Source organism: Mchenga conophoros, linkage group LG12 (genome assembly GCF_057382185.1).
Source record: "Mchenga conophoros isolate Kocher_MC1m ecotype Shallow Benthic linkage group LG12, M_conophoros_male_GT1.1, whole genome shotgun sequence".
Taxonomy (NCBI): Eukaryota; Metazoa; Chordata; class Actinopteri; order Cichliformes; family Cichlidae; genus Mchenga; species Mchenga conophoros.
The window spans coordinates 31,303,691-31,326,649 of NC_140537.1; the positions used below are offsets into that span (position 1 = coordinate 31,303,691).

The 22,959-nt window shown below is 37.5% G+C and overlaps 3 protein-coding genes across 4 annotated transcripts; 1 reads left to right on the forward strand and 2 right to left on the reverse strand.

The window, feature by feature from the left end:
• Positions 1-171: 171 nt before the first annotated feature.
• On the reverse strand, positions 172-2,319 carry ppil3 (peptidylprolyl isomerase (cyclophilin)-like 3). Its single transcript, XM_085293178.1, has 6 exons — positions 2,212-2,319; positions 1,919-1,993; positions 1,063-1,156; positions 901-968; positions 696-814; positions 172-580 (listed from the first exon to the last, which is right to left on the reverse strand). The coding sequence occupies exons 1-6, from the start codon at positions 2,212-2,214 to the stop codon at positions 454-456; spliced, it is 486 nt and encodes a 161-aa protein (XP_085149304.1). The 5' UTR covers positions 2,215-2,319; the 3' UTR covers positions 172-453.
• Positions 2,320-2,895: 576 nt separating this feature from the next.
• On the reverse strand, positions 2,896-14,603 carry lrrc8ab (leucine rich repeat containing 8 VRAC subunit Ab). 2 transcript variants are annotated; one of them, XM_085295259.1, is made up of 4 exons: positions 14,543-14,603; positions 13,820-13,938; positions 7,131-9,240; positions 2,896-6,948 (listed from the first exon to the last, which is right to left on the reverse strand). In XM_085295259.1, the coding sequence occupies exons 3-4, from the start codon at positions 9,231-9,233 to the stop codon at positions 6,673-6,675; spliced, it is 2,379 nt and encodes a 792-aa protein (XP_085151385.1). In that variant the 5' UTR covers positions 9,234-9,240; positions 13,820-13,938; positions 14,543-14,603; the 3' UTR covers positions 2,896-6,672. The 2 variants fall into 2 exon arrangements, with proteins under 2 accessions (XP_085151385.1, XP_085151384.1); XM_085295258.1 differs by having other exon boundaries at positions 14,489-14,590.
• A 39-nt stretch (positions 14,604-14,642) lies between these two features.
• hscb (HscB mitochondrial iron-sulfur cluster cochaperone) lies at positions 14,643-21,823 on the forward strand. Its single transcript, XM_085295261.1, has 6 exons — positions 14,643-15,117; positions 15,213-15,309; positions 19,554-19,643; positions 19,793-19,937; positions 21,179-21,226; positions 21,379-21,823. The coding sequence occupies exons 1-6, from the start codon at positions 14,750-14,752 to the stop codon at positions 21,471-21,473; spliced, it is 843 nt and encodes a 280-aa protein (XP_085151387.1). The 5' UTR covers positions 14,643-14,749; the 3' UTR covers positions 21,474-21,823.
• Positions 21,824-22,959: the final 1,136 nt, after the last annotated feature.

Below are 22,959 nucleotides of genomic sequence, written 5' to 3' on the forward strand. Positions count from 1 at the left end.
ACTAAGAAATTTCCACGCTATTTTCACTGGTTAACAACATATCATTCATGTGTCAGTAAGAAGTGTGTGGCCTCCTCTGGTCTCCTGTTTAGATCCACCTCCATCTTGTGACAGTCAGCTTCAAAAAACAACTTTGAAACACTTCAGAATGAGACTTCACTAACCAATGGGTGACATCATGGTGGTTACATCCATATTTTATTTTTTGTTTACAAAGTTTATTGTCTAAAGGAAACAAGACATCCCCCTGATTTATATATACTTTTTACATGAAGTTGCAAAATGAGGAACTACACCGTATAAAAGTTAAGACAATTTAACACTTTGTAGCTTTGAAGTCAGCACTCTGCCCACTGTCTGGGCATGTGAGTGGACTCTCCAGTTCTACCATTTGAAAAGTATTTCGACTTTAGCAAGGCAACAAGCATTGTATCATATGAACGTGAAAATCTGCTATCCAGCAAAAGGATTAGCATGAATGGTGACATCCTTTATCCGAGTTTCAGTCAGTGGCCGGAACGTCTTTTCATTCACAGGCAGCTTCTCCAGCTCATCCAGTGTTTCCAAGCCGTCTATGATCCTAAATTTTAGAGGGTAAGCAGTCAGCAAATGTTTCAATTTTACCTGAGGTAACAAAGCCAGTAGGTGGTCACACAATCATAAACCTGTTTTGTTGGCTTGCATAAGATGCTTACTTTCCAAACACTGTGTACTTCATGTCCAGGTGAGGCTGTTTGGCATAAGTGAAGAAAAACTGGGAGCCATTCGTGTTGGGACCATTGTTTGCCATGGAGACCACTCCTCTTACATTATGCTGAAATCAGAAGAACGAAAAACATTCCCACAGAATGACACTTGGGTAAAACCAGCTTAAACCAACTAGCTATAGGATTTACTCACTTTTAAGTGTTCACTGAACTCATCCTCAAATTTACGCCCCCACATGCTTGTTCCTCCTTTACCTGTACCTGGAGGTTTTAATAAGAAAACAAAGATGCAATGAACAGGAAGTTCATTTTATATATTTTTTTGCCACTTCAAAAACAACAATAACATCTGTACCTGTAGGATCTCCAGTCTGAACCATGAAGCCCTTTATATTTCGGTGGAAGACGCAACCATTGTAGAAGCCGCTGGCACACAAAGCAAGAAAGTTCTGCAAAAAAACACCAGCAAAATTAAATGCAAATTCTTGTATTTGTCATGTTTTTAAATTACACTTACAAATGTTATTATTACATTAAAAAAAAAAATGCAATCTTAAACACCTTCATCGCCCTTAAGAATTGACTATCTTTATTTACCTGACAGAATACGATCATTTCTGAGTCTACATTGTAAAGAACTTTATCTGCCAGAGGTGACCACATCACCCCTCTTCCATCTTCATTACAGACAGTATATCTTAGAACTGAGTTTTTAAATTGAGTTTTTAATGCTCTTTGTAGTCTTGTGCCATGCTGGAAAGTAATTCCGACACATCAGGTGCACACAAATCTGAATAAAGTCTGAAATCGGGTCAGTAACCTCTTAGAAATGTCCTACATCAGTCCAATCATTCATTTGATTTGATTTATCAATAATCATCATCATCATTTACACCTGCATTCAATTCAGAACTGGCACGCCTTTGGACTGTGGGAGGAATCCGATAGACCCATGCACACACACAGGACCAACATGCAAACTTCATACAGAAAGCCCCCAAATTGCATTTTAGCGTACTTTCGTACTACAACAACACAAGATCCAAGTGGGTTAGGATAAACGCCATCCCACCTACGACCCTGAATTAGTGGAAGAAAATAAATCGAGTGCTGGATCGTCTTACTTTTTCACGTAAAGGTCCATAAAATGTAAGAGTTTTAAAATAAAAGGCTTGATTGCTAGGGAGAGTTAGGGTGAGAAATACATTTACCTCACATGCCCTCGGTGTGCGCTCACAGAACAATTCAATTTTAATGTCTCCTAGATCTGTGTGAAGTGTAACAGCCTGCAAAATAGACAAGAACATCAAAAACATCACGAAGACAAGGAAATTCTCCCGAACTTCAACTTCCACTACTTGACTAGCTTAGCCTGCTATCGCAAAGAACTACATTATTACACAATGCTTTAAGTGACTCGTAGCCTGTTTAGAACCGTTATAACGTATTAGGAAACAACCTCAATTTGACAAATAGCGACTGTAAATGCGACAATGAAACTCACCATTTCAAATGTTGCGTCTGTGATTAAGTGTGTCGAAGAAACATGTCCGTGTGGGGATGGGTATCCAGCGGTGAATGGTTCCGCAAGGAATTTTCACAAACAAAACGAGAGGCGCAGACAATTGAAAAATTAAAGAAAAAAAAAAAAAAGAGTCACTGGCACTAACAGTGAGGGGAGGGACATTTTGCTGACATGGTTTGGGCGTGGTTGTCCAGTTTCTGGAAATGGCCCTTGTAAAAAATTGTTAATGATCTCCTTTATCCTATGATGAAGGATTTTTGTAAAGGTGGGAGTGGTATCTTCCTGCATGACAATAGCTTTGCCCATGAGGGCATAATGGGTCAGTCACTAATGGCTCAGTCACACTAGAGTACAAATAGGATAGCCTAGTCATTGTGACAAGGAAATTTCAATTTGTAGGTTTGGTCATGCCACTATCTCCAACCTCTGTTTGAACGTGTGTGACTGTAGCATGATATGGGTCTTTGCAGCCAGTTGAACACCTACAGTATGAGAGATGTTATACTGGTATATATCAACCAGTGCCAGGGGTTCCATAGTGTGGTGGTTTACACATTTGCACACTGGTCAGTATCTGTATCTGCACACTTGCACATCAAGCTAAACCTTTATGTAATTGTTTAACCCTTCTTGTGCAAAAAGCCCAACACACACCAAGACAAATGTGGCTTACTTCATTTTTTTATTTTACTGGAGTCAGTGGTGTACAAGAAATGAAGAGAAACATGTTCAAACACACTCAACGTCAGTACTGATGCATTGATGATGTTCCTTTGGCAAAAAACAAAACAAAACTGCACAAAACCAAGTGTGTCAAGATAACACGTCTGAGAGAAACAGAGAAAGATGCAAAATTATTTTGTACCCAAATTAAACATTTTAAGAGGAAAAAAGACAAATTAAAAATAGAAAACAGAAACCAAAGGGTAAAGAAGTCCCATTAATCAGACAAACTACTTGGGCTTTATCTATTGCTCACAATAAAGACAATTCAGACATGAGATGTTTGACAAAAACACAAGAAAGGTCAAATAAAGTGGTTTCTCCTTGAAAATACAGATACACTTAGTTTCAATTCAGCAGTTAATATTAAATACACAAAACTAAAAAATAATGTATAGAAATTTGATATAAAAATGTTATCACAACCGTTTAAATTATTAAAAGAAATAATAATAAAAAAATAATACCGTAATAATAATAATAATAATAATAATAGGCAATCAACTAAAAAAAAAGAAGTGAGTACTGGCTGCTTTCCTGAGAAATTTAGTTCTACAATAATCCTAACAGATATCAAAATTAAAATAATAAAATTAGTCTAATAATAAAAATGAAAAAAGAAAGATTAACAGTGACTAAGACAAAAACATGTTTATTTAATGTTACTACACTATGCACTGACCACTTATTTACAGTACTGATTGCAACAAATCACTCAGAGGTGATGACATGATGTCTCTTTTAAATGGAATAGTCGATTGTCTTACTAAATAGGTGTATTGCTAATGTGTTTGTGGGTGTCATTCAAAATGCTCTACTAAAGACCAAAATTCATCTCTTTTTTTCCTTTTTAATATTTCTATGTAAAAGCGTAAACTTAAATTTAATCTCGTGGCTGGCAGTCATTCAGGTTAACCTTCCCACACTGGAAAATGCCCAAAACAGGTTTTTCTATGTGCATACAATAACTTGTACACTATTGTTTGCAACACCTAAAAGTAAGTTCTGAGAGAAGTGCTATAGTGCAAAAGCATCCTTTAAGCACAACGATCTCTAATCTACTTAATGTGAAAATCTCACCATGTCTTTAGTAAAACCAATGTGACAAAATGAATACAAATGCACATTAGAAATCTATATCGTTACTAACAATACAGCTTAAATAAATGTAATACTGCACAACATAGCATAGTCAAACATGTCACGGTTATAGATGCGCATAGCTGAAATGTTTTCTATTATGTATATTGCTTCAGTCAATCTTTATTAGAACAGGAATTGTATTTTTCTTGGGGTAAATACGAGAATTCCTGTTGTGTGTTGTGCTGCATCAGAACTGTGGATCAATAACAAATTCCAAATTTTTAGCTTTGTCTTGGTCACTGTGTCAAAACAAAAATACAGAACAGTCACTCTCAATTGAGCAAAAACAAGTAAACCTTTACCTAAAAAATCTCTCTTTCTTAATTAAAAACTAGTGAAGGTTAAATATGCTTTTAACTGTGAGAAATAAAGTTCATATTTTGAGAAAAAGAATGCACTGGTTACTTCCAATTAAGTCTGATTATTGATTTAAAAAACAAAACAAAAAAACATATCTTTTCTTTTTCTTACATCTGGTACTAAAACAAAGACGGGTATAAAAACAAACAAATAAAACCCTTCCCCAAAACCCAGAACGTCAATGACAAAGTAGCTTATCTGACACCCGATCCATCACAACTCAGAGGTTATTGCCCATAAAACAACAAATGACCTTGATCTTGAGCATAATTTAGATGAGGATTCATTGGGTTATTGTGTGTGCAAGCTTGATTATATTGTGACTAATACTGTCTTTTGAATGAACAATGCACCATGGATGCCTGGCATAAGCTCAATGGTCTTTTGGACAGATGAGCTTTGAAAGAAAAAAAAAAAAAAAAATCAAATCAAATAAATAAATAATAATAAAACATTAATAATAAACTACACTTTGTGCATCTTCAGTAACCAAAATCTAAGCTCAACAGCTAGGTACAGCCTTGTAGAAGTTTTACCGGACAGCTTAAATTAAGGAAATTATGACAACAAAAGCTCCATCACTATCTGGGGCTTATTATTATGGTGCACTTTGAAAAACTAACAATTTTCATCTGACCAGACAACAGAAATATAACAATCAATGCATGACAACGAGAGGAGAAAATAAGGCAACTAATCTGATCAACTTGTAAGATTTACTTCATTTTCTTTTCATTTAATTGGAATGCAGGTTGATTCTGTAGCAGTAAAATTTCAAATTTCTTTACTACTAGCTTTTTAATATCAGCAGAAAACAGTAAAAGAGACTTTTATCCTCACCTCAGTGAGTAATATGTAACATTTCCAACATTTAACATTTAGGATGTGTGTTTTCTCACACATAGGTGAGCAGCTTCTTCACTGAACATTGCACACTAATGCAGTCCAGTAATAATAAAGTAACAGAATTTGAGTATAGTAACAAACTAAAATGAACATGAGGCTAGGTGCTTAAAAAATACATTTAAAGACATGATGACATGTCTGGTCTTTCTTATTTGTAGCTATTGAGCTATCATTGCTTATCACCAGTGATTCTTTTTACATCTGTTACAAAAAAACGAAGCCCCAATCTCATTTAAGCCTCTACGTTTGACAGACATATTACAAATACTTTCAGGCTCCATTTGAATTTCACCACTGTCATTCTGTATAAACTTAATCTGAATTCCTGTGAGGCAGACACGACTCATCTCATTCAAAATCTTTAAGCATTCCCCCGCATTTTATTTTGTTATGTGCAAGTTATTGCAAACATATCATATACTTTTTTTGCGAAAATGTTATTTTCCATTAAAGATATACTAGCAGTAAGGTTAGGGTATTCTGATAAGCTTCACTAATGCCATTTTAATGCTAGTGCAATAAGTGATATGCAGCAGAATAATTGCTTTTCCTTTAGCACTAGGTCAAACACACATCTTTCCATAGAAAGAGGGAACCGAACCCTACATTCTGCCAAATTGTCCATTCTAGTATCAAAAGATGATCAGCCAACCAACCAACAAAAAGCCCTTTAGCGCTACAATACTAACAGTGTCCTCAATGGCCTTCTTCTTCCCACTTTGTAAACCACCTTTAGGTACAAGGCTCTCAGTATAATCATATTCCACTCATCTATAGTTATTACTGTTTTGTTAAGTCATACTATCATATCACTCTTAATAGTGTCTTTGTAACTCAAAACAAGTGATTATCGTCTATATACAGAAATAAAGATGTCTTGGAAGTAATTTTGCCATCTCATTGTGCCTTCAAACCGGAACACCTGACAAAATATTTTAATGTATTAAACCTTATTTTTTTAGTATTGATCAGTGGCATACACTGTCTTCTATACCATAATCGAGAGGCATAAAAATGTAAACACAAGATTCAAACTATATTATTGCTAAAAAAAAAAAGCATCATTACTGAATTATAATGTAAAGGCCTGAGAAGTTTTTTGTGAAGGAATTAATAAATCAAATAGACTAAGAAGACAGCCAGAAACTGCCAGGATTTTGGTTCTACCTGGCACTGGTTCTTGATGCCCAAACTTAGAAACGGCACAATGCAGCAGGAATACTGCCTGTTATGGCAAGCCTCTGGGACCAACTTGTAGGTCCAGAGCCAGTAGATCAGTATCTGTACTTGCAGAAGCAAACCTGTTTTTTAAACTTGTTCTTTGTCCGCTTTCCACAACTGCTCCTTGACCTCTGTGGGCAGTGTGTTGAACAAGTCCTCTTCCACCACAAGACCAGTTCTCTTCAGCTGTCGGCACTCTCCAAGTTCCACCGGTAGACACTCTAGGCGATTTCCTCTAAGCTCTAGTTGTGTCAATGCAGTCAACTCTCCAAATCGTGATGGTAGAGACTGCAGGCAATTGTTTCCCAAGTTCAAAGTGCGAAGCTTCTTGCACTGGAACAGTTCATTAGGCAGGTTCTCAATCTGTATTTTAAAGAACAAGGAATTTTGCATTGGGAAAAAAAAGGAAAGAAATTATGACTTGTAAGTTCATTTATTTTTTTATCAGCAAATAAACAATACAAATAAAGCATTATGGATAAACTCCAATCTATAATTAGGATAATATTAAAATGGTTGGAAACTATGCTTATTACATCACTTACCCTATTGGCTGTCACTGCCAGGTATTGAAGATTTTGGAGGAAGCCAATATCTGTTGGGATATAGGTTAGGTTGTTATGGCTCAAATCCAAGATGCGCAGCTTGCGGCAATAGAACAGCTGACTGGGGATCTTCTCAATCTTGTTTCTGTTCAGGTACAGCTTCTCCAGGTTGTTCAGGGTGCCAATCTGAATAGGAATGTAGGCAATCTGGTTGTACCAGAGCTTAAGGCAGACCAACCGATGAAGATGCTGGAAGCTGATGATCTCCTCAATGGTTTTCAGGTTGTTATCCTTCAGGTCAATCTCTTGCAAGTTGTGTAAACTGAAGATTGAGTGTGGTATGCGTTCAAGATCACAGCGAATAAGCTCTAGTTCTGTCAGATTTACCATCTTTTTTAGACTATTGAGCACCATGAGCTTGGTTCCTTCATTATTGATGGACAACTTCTGGAGGTGCATGCCCACATCAGTGACCACTTGAGGTAGCTTGGTGAGATTGCTCTTCAGCCGAAGCACTTTGAGTCTCTTGAGCTCACGGAGCCCATCAATGACGATGTAAGGGTTGTTCTCAGCACTGAGATTCCCTGTCAGATGAAGCTCACTGAGATTCTTCAAACTGTAGATCCATAAGGGGATTTCTTTGATGTCGGTGAACTTGATATGCAGAGACTTTAAATTTTCACGCAAAAAAGCCAAAGCTGGAGCTTCTATTTTGGCTGGGGTGTGATAAAGCCACATCTCTCGCAGGTTAACCAGCTGAGCAATGATTGGGGGAATGGTCACATCTGGGATTAGCTCCAGTTTAAGAACCTCCAACTCCATCAGATCGAACACTGTATCTGGAATGCCACTAAGCATGAAAAGGTGCAACTCCAACTTCTCCTGAGAATTCTTAGTTATCCTCTGCCTGAGTTTGTCCAGTGTCCACTCGTTGTTGAGGTTGAGTTGCCTCAGCTTATTTTCGCTTACTTCTGAGAGGAACACGGCAAAGCGTTTTGAGTACAGAGGATCATACTGATCTATCATGTGCAACATGAATGCAAAGTCATTCTTCACATCAGGTATGTCACTGTAGCTGCTCTCTTCCCGGATTGACTCAAAGGAGTACTTCTTTAGGGAGCGCCGAAGCATCCAGCAAAGCGTGTACATGCAGATCAAACCATACACCACCACTAAACTAATGTAGAAACATGCTAAGATTTTAAAAAGTGTAGCGAGTGGGTGAGCACAACGGTACACGCTGTAACCAGTCAGGCTCTCTATATTTACAGAACAGTCAACACTAAATTGAATATCATGCACATAATACCCTGTGTAGCAGATTATCAAAATAAACTTGATGACTTTGATAATAGTCTGGCGTATGTACAGTCTGTACACAATGTCTCCTTCTTCCACGTGTATGCGGAACTTCTTCACTTTTTCAAACAGAGCTTTTGCCTGTTCACCCTCCTTCTTGTCCAAAACTCCTGTTTCCGTTCTATCTACAATGCCCTGCTCAAAGCGTGATTTTGTCCTTTGAAGCATAGGAACACTTGCTTCAACATCCTCACTTATTACAGATTCTTTGTGGTCCATCGAGCCATTCATTTTCATTGGTTTTGGGTCACTTTCTTCAACCACTGTCTCTGATAGTGCCCTTGTTGTCCATGGAGAATCGAAGCATTTTAGCAAGATAGATACAAAGTGTTCTAGTTTGGAGCTAGTCCGTGGAAACTTGAACCAAAAGTTGCTGCAAGCTAGAAAAATAAGGGTGTGGAGTAATACTAGGTAGGGGAAATACTTGGCAAACCAGTGCAATGTATTTTCATAGCAGACAGCGTCAACATAATTGTACTGGTGGCGGTCCAAATCATACTGGATCCCTTTGGGCACTGATGATGTGATGCTTGAATTGAAGTTCCTCTTGCAGGTTTCATTGACCACCCATTTGCAGGGCAAGCAGATCATCTTGTCCTGGGTGACCTGCAGTGTTCCCCCAAAAACAGAAATCATGAGCATGACAATGGAGATATAGTCGGTGAAGACATCCCACCAAGGTTTCAGGATGCGGTATGCTGGCTGTGTGTCCACAAAGTACCGCAGCTCGGTGATGGGGATCATGGTTTATCTGTGGGAACATAGAGAATGTAGACAGTGATGTATTGAATTAAAGACCCCTGTCAAACATCAGAACAATACAGAAATGTCTGTTTACAAATTAAACGCTCCTTCCCTGTAATGCTTAAGCAACCTTTGCCTAAACGACGACACAAAACCTAGCAGAGAAATCAATGCTATAATTCTAACTAACAAGGGCACACATCAGAACACTGACCATGGTTAATTTGAAGGCTGTCAGGAGTAATGAATAGCGATTGTGACAAAGACTTTGGTGTTTAACTTTACTTAACTTTATGTTATTGATTTTCCTATTGTTAAGCAGGCTCAATTAATCTTGCTTTGAAAGGACTTTCATACCACACAAGTCATTTCAAATGTTAGGGTTAAATGTCAATCAATAAAATATAAAGTAAATTTATCTGTGTTTTAAATTACTCCTACAAGATTAAGGTGAAGTGTTAATGGGCTGCCTATGTTAAGAAAAAAAAAAACCATACAGGCAAAGAAACAGCTGCCTTCAATATGTATGCAGGGTGTAAACGTGATAAATGACTAAGTTAGGTAGGCAGTAATTTCACACTTGTTAATCGTTAGAGGTTGTATTATTACTGTTCATCAGCAGTAATAACACATAAATTCCACTTCTCTATTCTGATGCTGATAATAACACAAAATCTGAATACCAAAACTAAAACAGGCACAACAACAGCCACCTCAAGGCACTTTACATTGTAAGATAAAGACCCTACAATAATACAGTGATGAGACAACATGAGATTCATCCATCTGTTTAACATGGGGTTTTTGGCCTATACAAGTAATGGAGCCAATTAATGAGGCAGGGTTTTCAATGCATATTAAAAGATTTTGGCACTCAAATTCAGAAACATTTGAATCTGAGTGTTCAAATTGAGTAGAAAAGCACTATATAAGTACCAGTTCATTTATCATTCAAATGTGTAGACAACCTCAAAAAGTGAATTTTGAACAGTTACCCACAGATTTAAATTGTTCTTATGGTGGGGTGGCCATGAATACATTCACTGAACAAAGCACATACACATGTTAATGTAATAACCATTGCTAAATAATTAAACAGAAACTCGACTTTCATTACTCATTCATTTACATCACAACTGTGGTGATATAGCAGATAGTGGAGTTGCTCATAATCCAGTAGAGCTGGGCAATATAAGATTTTTTCAAATCACGATATGTTTTTTTATTTCAGGCGATAACGATATATATCACGATATAAGCCAAATAACTATATTTGTAAGATTTAAATGTGCCGTTGCTCACAAGTAAAATGTGAAATAATCAGCAGCTTGTTTTGATTTAAATATTTATTTCCCATAATAAGTTCAACAGGGTAGATGTACTTAAGGAACATGAGACTTTCAGATAAATAAAGGCAAATATTGCAAACTACACAAAAGGCAGCCACTAAAGCGTTTCAAAATAGAACAAACAAAACAGACTACTAAATTGTCAATTCCACTTAGAAACAAAATATTAATTCTAAAAATAAATCCTAGTTTGTTTTACAGAAGATCAGACAAAATTGACTAACTTTTGTCAATATCAAATAAACTGAGAACTAAAAGGAAATTCTCAATCTCTCCTTGTTGTATAGCTTCGCTTTTCAAACAGTTTTAACAGTTACTTTAGTCTGACAAAAGCCGAATGACGAATTAGCGCTTCCAGTCAGAGATTGAGCATGCACCGGTTTATTGTATTTCCAGACTTGCTTTTGGCACAATTTACAGTGCGCGCTACTCTGTTTTTTGTCAGATTTGAAATAGCCGAAATACCTCCACACTACGGAACTTCTATGGCACTTCCGTTCGACAATCTCTCCAGCATTGGAACCATCATCTGTTTTCTCTTCGGTAACCTTCGGTCACGCTCTCGGTTGATTTTTCTGTAGTTGGCACACTCGGGCGGCACGGTGGCTGGCTGCTTCCCAAACCAATACACATGTGCGGCTTGGCACTTGTGCTGTACGTAACAAGTCACGTGACGTGACGCTGCGGCTGTGATTGGTTTGGCTCTGCGCTACTTAATTTGAATTGGCTGTTCTTTTTAAGAGGACAAGAGAGATGAGGCCTATCGCAATAGTAAACTATTGTTTAGTAAACTAACCTTTTCTATCGAGAAAAGGTTATTTCGCAATACATATCGTTATCGTTCTATAGCCCAGCTCTATAATCCAGCATGTGAGACAATTTCACACTGGATGGAAGATACACGCAGACAGCCTTACTAAGCTGCTGAGGACACAGTCATCAAAATTAAAAATGAATTCATTTTGTTACATATTTACTCACTGAAGAAAGGAATTCCTTACACTGCTCATTATATAACTTTTGCATTATTAACAAGGTGGTATGACATAATGTACGCTGTCACATTACCATGAGTTAACAACATAAACCTTATGCTACAGTCCCACAAAATGACACAAACCCATACTCTATCAAGGGCACACTCAAGATGTTTCTTTTAGCATGTAGGTATTAACACAAAGGTGACAGTAAAGATAATTAAACCAGCCCAAGGAGGATCCAAAGAGAAAAATGCTGTAGCCAAAGCAATGCTACTTTGGAGGCTATAGCGTTATAAACCCGACTGCTAATTACTAGTAACTTGTGAGCATATGAAAATGCCAAAACAGGTAATCCAACACTTTTTTTATTAAACCCTTTGAATCATCGTTTAACATCGTTCTGATTTTGTCCCATCTTTGTCCCACACGCCATCAGACTGTTTAACTCCTCTCTGGAGGGGAGAGGGAGGGGAAACAGGAGGACAAAGGAGGGGGGAACAACTAAGCTGTAGTGCCTCTTCACCTCACTGTGCAATACCTTTTGTGCAATACTTTTGTAAATAGTCAACAGTGCAATAGACCTCAATACTTGAAATGTGCAATTCACTTGTATTTTTTATTTTTTATTCCTATTTATTCTATTTATCCCCTTCGTATATTTTATTTATATTGTCTCTGTATTTATATTGTCTCTGTATTTATATATATATATATATATATATATATATATATATATATATATATATATATGTGTGTGTGTGTGTGTGTGTGTGTGTGTGTGTGTGTGTGTGTGTGTGTATATATATATATATAATATTCTGTAACTTCTGTCGGTGCTGTGCTTTTTTGGAAATCGAATTTCCCAGAGGAACCCACCCGAGGGATTAATAAAGTTCTATCTAATCTAATCTAATCTAATTTCTTTGCTATTAGTTTTGTATTGGTTGTACTAATACTAATACCAATATTTGGTGATTCAAAAAAATCTGATCCGATTCCAATATGCTGTCTGATACAATTTGTCCTTCAGAAAGAAGAAACATGAATAGATTAGTCAAACTCCAATAAAAAGTAATATCTCCTCAAAAATTTTAGATCACACAAAGTGAAGTCAGCTGATTAACACAAAATCAATTCATCATCCAAATATAACTGACAAACTTATGAAACACAAGTAATGACATACCAGACATGATTACTCAGACATGTATGTCTGAGTAAATACATGTATGTATGTATGTATGTATGTATGTATGTATGTATGTATGTATCTATCTATCTATGTATCTATGTATGTATTTGCAATTAGAACAAAAATGCATTGCAGGAAATTTTTGTCCCAATACTAGGATATATCACCTTCCTTATGATGAATGTTTAAGAAAAGTGAAGAACAGACACAAACATACAGAGACTCTTTCCTTTAGTAGGTAGGTAATGCATTATCTGGGGGATATTGCTGGACCAGCCAAAGTCATGCACTGCCTTAAAAAAATCCAAAATAAAAAAAAGGCACATAATACATAGCTTATATAAAATGATAGGTTAACAATGTCCTATTAGGTATGAAAATGTGTTTTACTTACAGATTCTAATTGTAAAGCACAAGTCCTCCATACATAAACAGCCAAGAGCAATCCACAACTAATCTCCCTTTCCTCTGCTGTACATCAGAGCCAGATAAAGCCCTCTAAATTGCCACACCCAGCATGAAAGCTCGAGAAGTCACTCTTCTTAAGAAGATGTTCCGTTTTGGCTTGTTTAACCCAAACAACGTGACCGCCAGAGGAGCCACCTTGCTCCCCTGCTCTCTATTCTTAGTGGTTTCCGTTAATAATACCCAGAGTATTGTCTGTGGGGGCCTTGAGAAGTACCTCCCTCGACCTTCAGGAAGAGATCCTGTTTACCTTATAGAAGCTGCTGTCTCCAACAAGTGTCTCTCTGGAATACTCTACCGTCAGCTTTTGCAACCTCCCATAAACACACACACACACACACACACACACACACACACACACACACACACACACACAAGAATCAAGACCTGGCATTCATCACAGAGCTTGTACTTTGGTAGGAAACTGTAATGACAAACAGTCGAGACGCCTAGTCTGATTCTTGGCCAAATAAGCATATTTAGACTGGCCAGTGTTCAGAGAATCTTTTTTTCGTCACACAGCTAGCAGCTGTTGTATTGCGACCGCCTGTATGGATGGATGATGAAGCAGCAAAAAGTACTCTTAGTCAATAAACTCACAAGTTTGGAGGTGTTATCTGTGCTCCAGTGCCTGATGATGTCCCTGGCGGACTAGCCACTCACTGAGTATCCAGAACTCTTCATGAAGCATTGCCTGTTTTATCAGAACGCAGTTGAATCTGAAAGAGAAAAAAACAACAACCCACTTGGTATGAAAATGCAGTCTTCTAGACTTTCTGAAAAAGGCAATTAAAGTTACGCAAGCGTGCATTAAGTGATGTTTTAAGCTGATGCTTCTTAAACGAGTGATTATTTATTATAATAATAATAAAAATAAGCTAGTTTGAATTTGTTTTTGTCACCGCTCATAACCATAACATGGGATGCCTTTGTCATCTAGCTAGCTGAGCAAGCTACTCAACATAAAGTTAAACCCGGGTGCTTTTTTTCTTTACATGTGCCCTTAAATAACACGAAAGGCTGTTTTTAAGGGCGTGAACTAGAATCTGACAACAACCAGCTTATTTGTCAATACCGACCACGAATAAAGGCATTTTGTTGTTAAGACATGTTCGCAAACTAAGCTATACTGTTCAGCTAGTGAGCTAAGCTAGCTACATGCAGACCAGGGGTTCTTGTTATCGTTACATCCTCGGCAAAAGCCGCACCTAAAACGACACTAGTACACTACTTACAAACACTGAAAATTTTGTGAGGTGCTCAGCTTACTTCAATTGGTGTGCTGTGTCCAAAACTAAGGATACTTTATCAATAGTTCCTTACAAATTGCGTTTGCTGTTGCCAGCTAGCTGTTGGTTTTCCATCGAGAACTCGAAACCCACCGAGCGGCGGCAGTGTGGCAGCATTACAAAACGTAGAAGAAGAACGCTCTTCTTCCTTTGTTTTTCCGGGAAGAGATGTGTTTTGGCAGCGAACATTTCGTGTATTTATTGAGTGCACGACAGCGAGTAGTGCATTTTAATTCCAGAAATGTTGTCTGTCAACTCTTTGAGGATTGTTGGCTCATCCCGGGCTGTACTGCACTCAAGCTGGCTAACCACCAACCGAGTGCTTGTTTCTAAAGCTGTTACATGTACAGCTTACTGTATGTCTACCAGCCTCCACAGGAAGGGCACATGGCACAGCAACATGAACTTCAGAGCACTCAGAAAGGGGAGAGAGCTGTTTTACTTCACTAATCAATCCGCTTCACCCAGGAATTGCTGCACAAGTCAAATTAAATTGAACTGTTGGAATTGTAAGCATCTTCTTGACAAAAGACCTGCATTTTTCTGCGTGTCATGCAAAGCAGTGCAGCCCCCAGTAGAAGGGACATCCTACTTCAAGATCATGGATTGGTGAGTTTCTTGTTTACCTTAACATATGCCACCATCTTTAAAAGTTTTCCAAATGAATCCAGTCCATTCATTTTATCACGTGTTACCTTTTTCAGTGACTACACATTCACACTGGACACACAAAAGCTGCAGAAAACATACTTGCAGCTCCAGCGGTCTCTTCATCCAGACAACTTCAGCCAGAAATCTGTGGTAGGCAGGGGCAATGTAAGGGGGAAAGAGATCTGCTGAGTGAGATGGTCTGTGAGTCAGAGAACACTTTCCTTTCTATTAGTCGCCCTGTGACACAGGAAATTGGGTCTGACCCCTTCTCCCCATTTGTCCACTTGTGTGTGCATTTTTGTTTTGTCGTGATAATTCATTGCGACTTGGCCATGGGAGTAACTCTGGGCAAAGTAAGAAAGATGGGCTTGTTAAAAGACACTGACAAATGTAGGGCCTGGTTAGGGAACTTGGTCTGTTTTAAGCTACCAAGCAAGCTCAATTCATAGGAAGCAAGTTTAAGGAATTGTAGATGTGTAGACGAACAAGCATTTGTTTCTCAGGGAAAAGAAAAAAGGGGTATAAAATTGGGAAAAATGGACAAATCTAGTAATATAAACAGCTTTACATGTTGAATTGCATCAGTGTAGCTGAAGGGATTCTTGGCTGCTTATTTCAGCTATGAAAACCAGGAGGCAACTCCAGTAAGCCAACATGACTTTATGTTATTTATGCTGATAATTAAACTAGTGCTTTTCCTGCTGTGAAATGTAAAAGTGCCTACTAGGACCTGCGTTCCAAAACATTTTATATTATAACTGCAAAATCCAAAATGAGAAAAACAGAGGTATATTAAATATATTAAATATTTATACAGGTTAAGAAAGCAAAAGTTAACTTTGGTTTAGAAAGTTTTCATTCAATTACTCATCTTGCCTTATGAATGGACACTTTGTAACTCCTACCAGGATAAAAGGTTTCATCACAAGCTGCTAAATTGTGACTCAGGAGTCTATTTGGATAGATTAGGGAAAGTAAGTAGCTGAGATTGTTCCCCTGAAAATAATAGAGTGAAAATAGGGGGTAAGATGTTGTGACTATTAAGATGTTTTATATGCGGATTATTTTCTTTATTAGTCAAATAAATTTGGACGGTTTGGCTTAATAAGATCACTGAAACAATTACTTCATTGTCAAGACAGTCCTGATTGTGTTTGTGTATATTGACCCATTATGTAAACTCTAATTACACTAAGGAAGGTCCATGTCACCGTCTTTTTAATTTGGCCTCTGTACACCACCAAGGTAGATTTAAGATGTTTAAAACTGTCAAAATTACACTGAAATGCAAACTTAACTTTGATTCAATGGGTTTAATACAAAGTATTGTATTACCTGCTTTGGCATTTTCAGATCCTCCTAATTGGACAGTTGATTGACAATCACAGTCGTGGTGAGGCTGAGGTTGATTCCTTGTGTATTTTATGAAACTTTATGTAGATATAATATCTGACATTCATTCAAAGTTTTGAACTAATATCTAGTGGATTTTCACTGAAGTTCTTAATATGATGTCAGATTGCTGCGAGTAAATAGGGTCACCATAATACTGAAAAAAGAAAAGGAAAAATTAGGAAAGCACTGGCCAGCTGAATAACACCAAAAGCCTTGATGGACCATTATAAGGCAACTCTAGTAGATGGTTTACAACAAGACAACACCAACAAAACACTGGTTACACTCAAGAACAAGGAAGTCATAATAGGAAGAGAGATGGCTCATCATCTGCCAATCATGGTAGATGCAGTGTTATGGGAGGGACATAATATGCCCCACAAGTGTTTACTGATCAAGCGACCGCTACCAGAAGTAGCAGGATCTATTCTCAAGTGCAGTTTCTTCTCACGTTCACCCAAATACAGCAAATCAGACAGCACATAACAGATAAGCATACTGCAAACGCAACCCAAGAACTTCTCAAGGCAAAAGAATGGGATAATCTTCAATGGCCAAGTGAGTCACCTGATCTCAACATAGAAGAGCATGCTTTTCAGTAAATGAAGATAAAACGGAAAGGAGAGACATACAAACAAGCAGGAAGTGAGTAGTTAAGACTAGCAGAGGGTCTCAATGGGAGAAACGGCATTTGGTGATGTCCATGTTTTCTGGACTTCAGGCAGTCATCAGAAGAGAATTTTTGTCCACGTATTAAAAATCATTCTCATATTTAAAGTTATATCATCAGTTTTCCAAATTTTTTTGTGCCTTTGTTTAATCTAAAATCCACTGCAGTGGTGTACAGTAGCACGGCAGTATTTTTGTTTTGTTTGTTCCCCCCCCCCAGCTACAAATAGGATGATATTGTCTATTGCTCTGGAAGAGTTTTGACAAGTTGAAGAAAAATGACACAATTTTGCTGTGATGTCATCAGGGGTATTTCAGCTTGTGCTGAGAGATGGCAAATTTAGAGTTTGAAAGATAAAGATATGTACCAAGGGGAGAGGATATCTTGGAAAAACCTATCACTTGCATTATTTTGCATTATGTCACTCTGTGACATACTTTTTTTTTTTTTTTTTGTTCATCAAAAATTAATAAGGAGCAGTATGTAGGACTAAGGCTGGGATTCTGTTCCCTTTAGACGAGCACACAGAATGCAGCTAACTTTAAGGTTATATAATTATATAGCTTTGGTTGTTCATTTGTTTACATTTTTTGCTTTAAAATCCAATTAGCTTTTCTTTTAGTTTCTTTTAGCTTTTAGTTTCTATATTTTTGTTTTCTAAATTTCAGAATATTTAGCTGTAATTAAGTAATTAAGTTGCATATATTTAAAGGATATTTAACAGGTAGCAAATTTCTGATGTAATTAAGTTATGTAAATATCCCAGACTCAGCAAATATACAAACCAGTGCCTTCTCATGCTTGATGTTTTGACAAACTCAGCCAAATTGAGTCTGACAATGACAAATGTACAGGTAAAATCGCATAGTGGCTGGGCAGAGAAGTTCCACAGGCAAAATAAATGGTAGGTTATGTAACTGCAGAAGGTAGAACACCCATATTAGTGTCATCGAGCACAGAGGGTGTAGTTTGCAACAATATGACTACCCCTCACCTTACTGTTTGTTTGTTTTTTTTTATGGGGGGGGGTTGCATCATATTTTTAGCTGAGCATACACCAGTGTGCAAACACTAATTTAATACTGAATGTTCTTTTCTTACAATAAATCCTGTACAATGGACATTTAAGAGTTCCATAACTTTGTGAGGTAAATACTAAACCACTAGAGATCTTTTTTCCATGAAATAGACAATAAAAGGAAAGAAGTTTAATTTAGGAAAGAAGTCTGATGTTTTCTTAATCTTTGCATTTGTAAATTGTCACTTCCTTTAGTTCAAAAAAGAATTTTGTGTCAGGTTTGAGGTTCCTGCCAAATCTTATTGAGCCCACAGCTCATTTACGGTGAGACTGTAAGGGTGATCACTTGCCTAACAATTTCACATAAGGAAATAAGGCTTGTCCCAGTGCATCAGTTTTAATGTGTTAGATGTTATTTTACAATGTGGTAAATAGTGTTAAAACTCCCCATTTTCCATTTCCCCCCTTGTAGATCATTAAAAAAAATGCATGGCAGTTTACGAGAATAAGCATTATGAATGCAAGATGGAGAGGAGATGTATTGCTTTGGGTGTAATTTATTCTGTACACTCAGGTGGAAAAGCGAAAGGCAGAATGTTGTCATGATATGATATGAAAGCTAAACTCATATTCAGCAGAATGTGAGAGGGGAGAGGTAGCCTAAATTGTTTCTTTATACACAACCTGTCCAATATTGTACTGAATCTGTTTTATTTATCACCACCTCTGGCCATTTTTTTCTTAATTAGACATCTTCCACCCTCAGGGGTTTGCATCATATATAGAAAAGTCATTACTTATATGAGGCAGCCACCTACTGCATTGGTTGTTATTAGAGAAACAGCCTCACGCGATGGGCCCATGGGTCAGAGCTTCCGACTATTGATTTTCACCAGAGCCGACAGACCTGATAGCTGCAAAATGTTCTCAGATCTGCCAACCATTTCGGAGCTCTCACCCCCGCTCCCACCCAAACCTCACATCTTGTTTCCGCACATTTGTCATGTCAAACTCACACCTGCATCTCCTGAAGGGTCCCAAACTGCTTGACTGCAAGAGTTGATGCATGTCATACAGATAATTATCAGTATCATAAAGGTTTTTGACAATGCTATAGATTGCGATTGCAAAGTGTAAAATCACTCACATTTTCTGTGAATATTGTAAAGGTTCATTCTTTCAAATCCATAGCAATACAAATAAAAACAAAACATTATAATACAGCCTTGCTTTTCCTTTTTAATAAATGATTTTGGATTGAACTTGCTATGCTTAGAAATAATCCTAACACAACACATCCCTCTTTTGCAGAAAGAACAGGAGTATTCAGAAAGCCAGTCTGCTCTCGTTAACAAAGCATACGGCACTCTGCTTAAGCCTTTGAGTCGTGGTCTTTATATGGTGAGTTTCAAATCTCTGATTTAACTTGTAGCAAAATTCGTAATTACAAGGTCTGTCTGTGTGATCACGTTCGTCACCATTTGGCAGTCAAGACTGGTGTCTTACATCTAAAGGAGCAACCTTTGACAGATTCCCATCATATGTTTCAGCTGGAACTAGAGGGAATGAATATAGAAGAGGGCACAGACTCTGGAGCTGATTCAAATTTTCTAATGAAGCTGATGGAGATTAATGAGGCCCTCGATGAAGCACAGGCTCCAGAAGAGGCCATTATGATTGGCCGAGATATAAAAGGTAAACAAGTTGTTATTTTAACTTTACTTAAGTAGATTTCTAGCAAGTCGTTTGCCTAATGTAGCAAAAGTGGATGTGTAATGTACATTTTTCTGCATGTCAGATGTATCTACTTCAGTCTAAATCGTCAGTTATTAAAGTGTGAGATGAGAATCACTTAATGGCTGAACTGCACACATGCTTGATTTTAAGGGTCAAGGTTGCAATCCCTTAGATTTCAGCTCTGGTCTATCTGGAAACACCTGTGGTTACCATAGTAACCTCAAGTGCAGTGTAGCACTACATCTAACACTCCTCAAGGAGCTACTCTTGTCAGAAATACAACAGAGAAGCAAGGGATTTACCCATTTTCACAGCAACCAAACAGACCAGCACTGGTGGAGTGCATATGTAGGCAGATTGAATCCAAGGTGAGAATGACATGAACAATGAAATATAGTAAATGAAAAGGTCATTAAACACTGAATACACAGTAATTACTCAGAATCATTAATGCAGAATAAATACTAAAAATGAACAGGATAAAAAAAAAAAACTGGATTATGGAAGAATGTACTCGTGTCCCAGGAAATGCAGTGTGAGCAGCTTTGAATTTCTCATTGTGATTCAAAACTGCTCACGCTGAAGGTGTCACAAGAAAAACATTTTTAAATGTCAATTGTAGTGCAAAACGCTCAGCATAATGTATGTCTGTTTGCTACTGCAAGGGGCTTTATACATGGCAGACAGCAGTCTCCACACGCCGCTATCTATTAGTCCTTAAAGACAATGTCCCTATACAATTGTTTTGGATTTTTCAAACAGAGCCAGTTGCTGGTTGATGGAGCAGATACAATTGTGTGCCTTCAGATTCAATTCAGTATAGCTCACATCATGCTGCATGTGGCAGAACTTGCAGATTTTGATGAGTTTTTATTGAGCTTAAGGATGATTAAAATTTAACCTTGTCTCTGAAGAGGACAAATCATAGGATATTAGGAAATGTGCTTGTCCAATGGGAACAGTTTCACTGACTACAGTAGTTTTTAATTTGCCCCCAATTTTACATAACAAATGACCCATTACATTACAGAAACAGTCATAATTGCCTCCCAGTAAAGTCAGTACGTGACAGACTTGCCTATGTGTATAGAATCTGTACAGTTTCTAAGTAGATCTCTTCACTGTGAATAAACAGCACCACGTGTGGGGTATGTTGTAAACACGTGCAGATATAGAACTTGCCTTTTCCTTACCTGCAGGAAAACTGGCAGACTTGACAGCGCATATAGATGCTGCTCTTCGTAAAGGTAATAATATTCAGATGCTGCTTTGAAACAGTGTCTATTCCTCCCACTCATTCTTCTTTGTGTGTTTTGTAATCTAGTTGAAGCTTCCCTTTAAGTCACTGAGTGAGTCATTGATTAAACCTCCTTTTTCACCCTCTTTCTTTCTTTTTCAGGAGAGCTACAGGCCGCAAAAGCAATACTTGTCCAAATGAAATACTATGCAAACATTGAAGAGAAAGTAAAGGAAAAACTTTCAGAATTCCTGTAGTTTTCTCACTATTTAAACCACTTTATGAAACATTTTTGACACTTTGTGCAATTCTATACAGAACATTTTAATCTATTGTACATTTATCTTGGGAGCATGTAATGGTATTTTTAAAGCTGAATAATAAAACTTTACTTGTAATGCATTATCTACAGTTGCATTAATGGTAATAATTGCTTTTTTTCCCAATGAAAAACTATAGATATATATCTGTAATTGGATGAGTACAATATCTCCCTTGAATTCCACTAATTTCACAAGGCTAATCGTATCAACTTGTACCTAATGTGTCATTAAATATGACAGAGATCTATAATTGGCTCTGATTAAAATGCTGCTCTGAGTGTTTATATGATTATCCTGCCTATCAGTTCAGCTTTTTGTCATGTGGGGCTCACACATAGATGAACGATCCCCACACAGTTCCTCGGAGTACCTTTAGGTGGAGACATAACACCTTAACAATCATAAAGAAAACCAATACTTGGTGTACAAGCCAGATATAAGACCAGAAGGAAGCCCTTAATTGAGGCGGACAACCTTATGAATTATTAATGGTTGTTTCATATGTCGCTTTAATGCTATGATAATCAGGATGACCCCCACTGAATGACGATTATTTGATGAATCTAAGATTCCTGCTCTGTCATTTATAGCTCATAAAATGAATGTAAATAGCCCCTGCACACCTGTGCCAGCAGCGTACTGGTGCATGCATCAGAATGCAAATTCATGCACCTTCACATACACATGCTTTCATTTTTCTTTAATGTAATAGAGAAAAATCCTCATAATTTTGTAATTACAAATTGGAGTTCAAATCACATGTAGAAAGATACTGATAGAGGTGTAACTACTCTGACATATGTGGTGAGGCACTTCATCTGAGAGAGCCATTAGCTCACATATCCTGTAAAAAATATCATTTGTATATACTAGGATCACACACTAAACTGTATGTGTATGAATAGTTTTACTCTTTTTTTTTTTTCTTTCTGTGTGTGACAGTCCTCCGGAACATCCTACTGTAACACATCCTGACTGGTGGTTTATCAAGTCTGGAACAACAGTGTCATACGTCTGAGGCTGTTTGGGTTTTTTAAACTATGGCGAAGCAGTTTCCTTAATGCACATGGATAGACAATGAATTAAACAGCAACTACGGTGCCTTTAAATTAATGAGAAAATGTGATCGACTAACAGTGAGGCCACTGCTGTCTCCCAGAAGTTGCTGAAATTGAGTTTGAAAGAGAAGAAAGAAGGGAAAAAACTCACTACAGGCGAGCTGTGAAATTGACTTGGATGGGATGGCTTGGCAAAGGACCTAGGTACATGTGACCACTGTGCAGCTTCTGGAATGAGTTAGGTCAGCTTCAGGCGCACTACATAATGTGCTGCTGCTGATGGAGTGTTTACTAGTTATGCTGCACTGGTTTAATCCAACAGTTATATTGAGGTCTACATGACCCAGGACATAGAATTCCCC